Genomic DNA, 8690 nt, shown 5'->3' on the forward strand with positions numbered 1-8690 from the left:
ACTTTTAAGAATAAACCCAATTTACATATATTTTTAAAGTTGATTAAATCTAAAATTTATTGTCTTTTAAATTGCAGTAAACCTATTTAAATGAGAAATTTGAATTAGGGAAAATTTAAGTAAATTTAATAAAATTAGAAATTTAAAGCAGAACAAATGTCTTTATTTTTCTGATTTAAACCATTTACTGTGAATTAAATTTAAAGTTTACAAATGCAATAATTAAAATAAACTTATTATATACTAAATTAAATATTGTTAAATTTTCGTAAATTTGAAAAATATTCATATGTAATTGCCAGTAAATTTAATATTTAATATCAATTTATTACCCGCAATAAACTGTTCTAAGTAACTTCTTTCTTCCTTTTTTGTTTGTTTGTTTGTTTGTTCGTTTGGTTTTTTTTTTCGATTGTTATAAGCGTTAAAAAGGGGAAGGGGTGTGTGCAAATATGTTGATAATTTGATGATTTACAAATCTACAAGATTCACAATTAACAAGAGTGTTTGTATTTTTATAAAGATGGCTAAGTGAGACTTAGGCCATAACCTCTTGCACAAATTTGCTGTACTATATGGCTGTAAAAGTTTCAAGCTTCAGGTGTATCTTGACTTGCTATACGCCTTTATGACATTTATCGTTTTTTGTTCAGGAATGAGGTAAAAAAAGAAAAAAAAGAGTTGCATTTTGCGTCACATATTGTAAACGTTAAAAAACGTTAAAAAAGACACCAACACTTTGACTCAGAAAAAGGTAATTCGATCAATTAGTAATCAGAAGACTCTGGACTATGAATCTTAGAAAAGACTGCACTGAGAACATTTTCACATCAAACAATTAGAATCACGAAATTGCAACGATAAACACCAAAATCGAGCAGCACACCTATATCAAAGTCCCGATACTCAAGAAGTGCATTTTGCAATATAAAACTCTGAAATTATATTTTTCTTATTTACACAAGAAGCCCCGGAACAAGCTATTTACAAGTATAAATAATAAAGTAAATACATTTTATGTGGTTATATTCTTTATTATACACATTCAAATAGCTACATGTTTGAAGAAGTGTTACATATTTGGCATCACATTCTGATCAAACCTTATTTTGATAAATATAAATTTAAACAAACTGAAAACGTATTCATTATATTTCTATATTCATTTTTTACATTAGATTTATGATTTTTTTTTTTCGAGAAGTCAGCGTATTGATGACATGTACATATATGTTCATTATTCGCCATACCCTGTTCCTCGTGAGAAGGGGCAACCAAGATAAGCAAATCTATTTATAAAAAACCATAAAAATAAATGTAATGAATTTTGTGAATTGATTAATAGTTTTAGTGGAGAAAAATGATAAGACAAAACAAATGAATAACACATCATAATCAATGACATACACATGCTACATTTCATTTAAAAATAAACATGTGCATTATTGAAAGAATAGATCCAAGCGAACAAAATTTTACAAAAAATAAACAATTGTGTACAAAAGTGAAAATATGTTTGTGTGCAGCGCGTGTGTGTCAATCCGCCGCTTCCCTATCCCACCAAGCATATCAAATGGTTTTACGTTAAGGGAGAATGACCCGTGGTTCTTTTCATGTTTAGCTGAAACTGAATATAAACACAATGAAACGAGACGGCAACATAAGTTCAAATTAATTCGTCGTAATAAGTTAAACAAGACCATGTATGCATGCCAAAATGTTTATTAGTACATGTATCTGAAATGACTGATGGTCAAAACTCCATATCACCTTAGCCAAACATCCACTCCAGTCCCTTGGGCTTTTTGGGACACGGTCTATCTGAAGGCTCCCCGACTGTTCTTTTGGATTTTAATCTCTTCCCCTGAGCATTTAACATACGATCGTATTTTCTATCCAAACGCTGTATCAGCTGTTTAAACTCTGTCGACACCCACGACAGAGGACGTGTAACGAAGATAGAATCGTCCTCAGAATCGGAATCTTCTGAGGACATGGTTTCAATCTCCAATGCTTTCATGAACCTTTCCTCCTCCTTTGGATCAATTTTTCTTTCTTTTAGGGTTCTTCTTCGGTTGATAAGTTTCTGAAAAACGATACATATGTACAGGATACCTTAAATGTTAAACTCAGAAGATGGTGAAATAAAAATTTAAGTAAATACCACTTGATGTATAATTTGGATTATTTCCCTTGCATTACTATCAACAAACGAAATTGAAATCGCTATAAATAACGAATAATTAAGTATTGGTACCTTGTACAGTTGTTTTCGTATATAGCATAGGCGTATCATCGGGGTCACTTAACTCGGATAAAAAAAAAATAGGGTGATTTTAGGGTAAAATGGGTCCCCCTCTTTTACAGATTTTAAACAAGGCGCTCTCCTTTTATTTAGAAAAATCCGGACCCGTCTCTGAGTAAGCGATTTGTTAAAATGGTAATTTTCTCATTTACAAAATAGTATTTACCTATGAAAACCATGAATTAACCATAATATACGGAAATGATAAATGAACCTTCAAATCTCTTCATCAAACTGCCTACAACAAATTGATTACGTTTAATTCATTTGAACTCATCAAAAGCATCAACCATCTCCTTAGTGTTATATAAGTTTCAATGTGTCTTTAATCAATCTTTATTGAAATTCCTATCTTAAGAATAATTATCACCGATGTTTATTCCTAATCCAGATGACTAAAACTGTCTCAAGTGTTAATTCAGTACATACCCTGTGTTTTCGGCCATAGAGAACCATTTTTCTATTATGTTCTTCCTTTTTCCCTGTTAACTCCATTATCTCCTTCTGTTTAACAGAATTGAAATACGTTTCAATCCCACCTGCAGAAAAAAAAGAACTATGTGAAAATAGCAAACCTAAAATTAATACTTCACTGCCAAAGCCTAAATGAAATAATAAAAAAAACAGAATAACGCCTCGAACACCAGTACAGTTTGAATTAAAGGTTCATATATGTTACGCATTGATAAACAAACTGAGGAGGGTTGGGATCCCGCCAATATTTCAGGAGCCAGTGATTCATTGGTTTTCGTTTGTGTATATGTTACATATTTGTTTTTCGTTCATTTTCTGTACGTAAATTAGGCTGTTAGTTTTCTCGTTTGAATTGTTATACATTGTCATTTCGAGGCCTTTTATAGCTGATTATGCGGTATGGGCTTTGCTCATTATTGAAGTCCGTACGGTAACCTATAGTTGTTAATATCTGTGTAATTTTGGTCTCTAGTGGAAAGTTGTCTCATTTGCATTACCACATCTTCTTTTTTATATAAAAAGTTAAAAGTTGAGGGATTTTAGAGCATGCGTATTCTGTTGCCATAGTTAACATGGTTAAGCGTCCTTAAGTTCAAAGGACACAAACCGAAACTATACCGACTACGTCGGAAAAAAGCGATGTAGTAATGACAATTAATCACTTAGGGTAAAGAAAGACATCGGATACTGTCGTAAATTTACGGCCATTTGATATTCATGGAGGAATTTGGGGATGATCGAATCATTCTTTTCACTTTTTACTAAGCGCGTTTATTTGATATTGTTTTTGTTGTTTTGTTTGTTTTGGTGTTTGGTTGGATTTTTTTTTTGGGGGGGGGGGGGGGGTCGTTTGAAAAAAGTAATTCCCAATCCACCATACAATCTTTAGTTTAAGAAAACAAGTGATAAAACGCATTGGATAGGTAACTTTGATCGTCTGTAACGACTGTTACAAAATATTATAAGTATAGGTGCTGCAGCTATAGATGTACTTACACCTGATCACGCCCTCTTCAACAGTTTGATGCTGACCCTTCACATAGATCAAAATCGCCTCTGTCATTGCTTTATTTTCTTCCGAATTGCATCTATGAATATAAGAATATGTTCATCATCAGTTTCCTTATTTTGAAATCAAACTCATATAGTTCGTTTATTGATACTTTAAACATACTTGTAACAGAAAGAAAAATGTGGACTAGCCTTCCTTGTCCTTTATATTAAAAAAAAAGAATTGTCACTATACATGTAGGTGCATTTACGTTGCATACAGGGGACACTTAATTTACAGGCGGGCTATACAGTTCATAAAAGGCAGACACGTTTTGATTTGATAACAAACTATTTAAAATAAATAAATAAATAAAAAAAATAACATCCATCCGTACATTGCTATACTTTTGTTTGGTTTGGCAACATACAGCGACTCCTTGGACGCAATAGAACGACCATAATCCACACCATTGAATGAGGAATCGGATGGTATATGATTGCTTTAATTTTTAATAAATATGCCGCGTTAAGTCTAAGCCATCAATTTCTCTGTTTTCTATAAGGAGTGTGCTCTTCCGTCCCACTGCCCAAGCAAGTTCTTAAAAGGTCTTCAGATGTCAAAGTCATATCGGACTAGGTATTCGATTGCTGTTTTAAGATACATGTTATACTCACTTTAGTACTGTACCGGCTGCAGTTTTTGTGGTCCACTTTAACCCATTTGCTCTCTTATTATGTTTAAATCCGTCACGTACAGATTGCTGTAAAAAGTTTAAAGTAAACATTATTATATTTCGAATGATGAGTAATGTAGTAAAAAAAACAAATGAAAACAAGTATGTTAATTGATTACACTGTATCATCATGACTGTATGCATACATGTATATTGATAACTAAATATTTGATTGGTTAAGGCTACTAGTTTATTCCAAGTGACATTAAATAAAACAACAGTAAGAAATGAAATACCTTTATATATGCAGGCACGTGAATTTCATTTTTACTTTTATTCAGCTGCTTTCCATTTTCTGGTCTTTTTTCCAAAGTTTTTAACATGGAAAGGCATTCTCCAACAAGAGCATTTTGTTTGACAAACTGTTCTTGGAGAAATGTCCTTTGGTTGTCAAATAACTTCTCAAGTGTCTGAAAATACAAATATGTTGATATATTTAAACTATCATTGGTATTATTAATAATTCACCAATCGTGTGTCAATTTATAGTATTGCACCGTGGATTAGACTTGAACATAAATATGATGATTGAAAGTTATTGAAAAAAAGAATAGCATGAGATCTTAAAAATAACCATGTACATAACCCTATTGCCTACAAAACTTAAGTATAAATTGCGTTTTTTTAGTTTGTTTGAAATACTGTCAATTTTAATTTCGTACTAGAAGAGATAATTCATATGACAATATGCACTTCGCTTTATTTCAGACAGGGCAAAAAAACTGTGGCTGTGCAGTTAATGTATAATTCTTATTTTTTTTTTTTAAATTATCAATTAAATGTGCGACATAACCTTGTTCAATATAATATATGAAGGGGTTATATTTAAAATTGAACGTGTAATGCTTTCAAATAAAAGAAATAGATTTTCTCCAGCTTAGTTTCCTTTTAGCGAAAGACCTATATATATATATATATATATATTGGCGTTTATACTAGCACTTAAGATAATACATTTTTTAATCTTCAGGTTGTACGTACCCAACACCTTGACTAATATAAATATTAATTTGGCTCGTTTAATTTTCATAAAATTTTGACAAAATATTTACTTTGACCCTTTGACAAAAATTTTAAAAAAAAATCAAAAATTTGAATCAACCACTTTATAAGAAAAATTTCATTGGTTATAAAGCAGTTTGACTAAGAAGCCTAATATTTCCTTAACAGTACAAAGTGATTAAAACGTTTAACTGAATTTCGGAGTTATCTCCCTGTAGTATTAGGTACAACCTTAACCAAAGCATTCATTCATGGAACCGTAAAAGCTGTCACATCAATCAAAATGAAATATCATTAAACTGATAAAAGTATCCTTATCAAATCTAAAATGGAAATGACCACGCTACAAGATGATAAAATTATAATATCGCCTCATTCATGCCTATCAATTCCCAATCGTCATTATATATCGTGGAAGTATGTCAATTTATTACTTCAATTGGTTACACACATATGTTCATAAGTTATAAAGTGAAGTACCTTAATACACGAGCTGGATATACGTGTAGTGTTTTCTTGTTGCACTCTACCCAGTAAAGGGGTACTGGTTTGTCGGGTATACGACCGAGGAGTATCTTGTGGCCCTCCACAAGCACCTGACGAAACTGTGACCGAGCTATTTGCTATAACTGGACTCTGAGTCTCAAAATGTGGCCTCCATATCTGTGCTGGACTTGGGCTTCTTCCTTGCTCAGGGACTTCTGAAGTCTGTGATGACTCAAGGAACAAATGCATGCTGCTGTCCCCAATATCTGGATCCTCATCAGAAGACATCAAAGAGTTGAAAGTTGACATTTTGAGGTATGTGCAAATCTTAGAATTCGGAGTTGTGTTTAGAGAGTAAATTTTTTATATAAATGAATATGTGTATAGATTCTGATCTTTATAGCCAACTTGCAATTGTTACAACTGCATGCCACATGACCAGAAACAGATTTATCCTATGCAATTTACAGTGATCTTCGATGACATCAAAGTTCTTCATCTCTATGTGTATAAGGGATCAAAGCTTCCGTGTGTGACATATTAACAAAAGCACTCCTCCTTTTAGTTAGTCATACAATAGTTAGTGAATGGGACGGAGAAAATAATTATTTGCAACAATTGTGATAATGGTTCAGAAAGGAACTTCAAAATTAACATTGTGCTACTCATTTACAGATCAAAGTATTTGTATACATTGCATGAACAATATTGTTTAATTACCAGTTCGAGAAATCTTTCAATATTATCATGTATAGATATTTGACGGTTAAAAAAGAGACTGATTTATTATGATACATGTTTTTATCATTCATATACTACATTTGATAATTGATGATTATTTTCCTTTTTCTATCTTTCAGTAAATTAAGGTCGCATATTCAAAAGTGCGTAATCATCTACCTTTATTCATTTGATTATATTATGTACAATAATCAAGTCAATAAAAATTGTAACAGATGTTAAAAAAAATAATAAACTTTTAAGGAACCGATTTTTTCCTAAAAAATATTCTGGTCAAGCAGATGTAAAAGAAAAAATGATTTTTTTTTATTGATAGCGTAAAGGGGAAAAAGGGGGGGGGGGGGGGGGGGGGGGGGGGGGTGGTCTGACTCAGACAAAACTTTTGAAAAACATCTCCCCTCCCTTTGAAGTAAAATGGTTGCTCCCTAAACACAAGTGTTACAAAGTTTACCATTACGAAATTAAAGGGATCGTTAACTTCATTTTGTTTTTATTGTATACACTAGAACACATCCGCGATATCACAGGTCCGTGACTGAATAAAAGTATATAACTATGTGCAAGCCTTATTTTCGCCTGAATTTTTAGTATTGTTATTGTAATCTGAAAAAGTCATGCTGATTATAAAATGCACAGCTTTCTTTGCTTTCAAAAGCTTTCTTGTTTGAACTCTTCGAACTGGAACTTATCAATTATGGTAATAAGATAAGATTAGAATTTTATTAATCTAACCAAGAACCTATAAAGGGCATCATTTTACAACAATATTATGACAATATGATTGGTAATATTAATTATGGGGGAAACAAAAGGGTCTGGAATGTTTAATCAACTTAAGTGTCTTATATTAGCTATATATAAACAGTTGAAGGACGCCTCCGGTGCGTCATAGACGGATCCAGAGTGGGGTCAGGGGGCCCGGGCCCGGCCCCCCTTTCATGGGAAAAATTTGGTGATTATATAGGAAATCACCGAAGCATGGCTGTAGCCCCCCCCCCCCCTTTTAGGTCAGTCAGAGCGCCCCCCCCCCCTTTATGAAAAATTCTGGATCCGCCACTGTGCGGGAGTTTCTCGCTGCTTTGAAGAACTATGGGTGACCTTCTGCTGTTGTCTGTTCCATGGTCGGGTTGTTGTCTCTTTGACACATTCTCCATTTCTATTCTCAATTTTATCTATTACAAGACCTTCCTATAGAATTTATTGTTAACTTGTTCTCGTTATGAACATGCATGAAACATTTGCAACAGGATGTTAAGCAACCAATAATCAATCTTATGCAAGTTTATACACAAAAAATGACAAAGGTCAACTGTGTCCCACACATAAGAAATATTATATTTTAAAATTTAAAGTCCTGACCGCAAAGACACCTCCAATATATATGTATATCCACAGCCAGCAAAGTGATAACTTCCTAGCATTCAAACTGTAGGATAATTTACCCGAACAGCTTATACCCAAAATGGGACAGATGGACAGAAAGATAAAAGGACACAAGGAAAAATTGACCCCTGATAACTATGCTTGTCTTTATGTCTTTATAATGTATACTTTTAATTTTGTTTAGCTATTATATACAACTATGTCGATGTGCTACAAAATAACTTTGAAACACAAATGTCTTAGCTATAGGAAACGACTATCGCCTCCGGGTGCGATAATTTCTCGCTGCATTAAAGACCTGTTGGTGACCTTCTGCTGTTGTCTGCTCTATGGTCGGGTTGTTGTCTCTTTGACACATTTACCATTTCCATCTCAATTTGATTCAATTATAAGCAATAATGAAAATTGATAAATTAAATTTCATTATTTTAAGGCCAAAGTTACCGGACCTAAGCCCAATTAAAATAGCACGGGGAAGTCATAAGAAGCAAATATTATAAAAGCACATTTGTCCTTTATAAAACTCGCAAATGTCTAATTGAAAAAGCTCAAATTTCTTATGAAAAAGCGCA

At 32.8% G+C, this 8690-nt stretch overlaps 1 protein-coding gene across 1 annotated transcript; it reads right to left on the reverse strand.

Moving 5' to 3' along the window:
- Positions 1 to 1405: 1405 nt before the first annotated feature.
- On the reverse strand, positions 1406 to 6303 carry LOC134726366 (uncharacterized). The gene is made up of 6 exons (XM_063590766.1): positions 5989 to 6303; positions 4743 to 4916; positions 4448 to 4533; positions 3776 to 3867; positions 2735 to 2844; positions 1406 to 2086 (listed from the first exon to the last, which is right to left on the reverse strand). Exons 1-6 carry the CDS (start codon positions 6301 to 6303, stop codon positions 1772 to 1774), a joined length of 1092 nt encoding a protein of 363 aa, XP_063446836.1. The 3' UTR covers positions 1406 to 1771.
- Between the last annotated feature and the right edge of the window lie 2387 nt (positions 6304 to 8690).

Source organism: Mytilus trossulus, chromosome 7 (genome assembly GCF_036588685.1).
Source record: "Mytilus trossulus isolate FHL-02 chromosome 7, PNRI_Mtr1.1.1.hap1, whole genome shotgun sequence".
NCBI classification, from domain to species: domain Eukaryota; kingdom Metazoa; phylum Mollusca; class Bivalvia; order Mytilida; family Mytilidae; genus Mytilus; species Mytilus trossulus.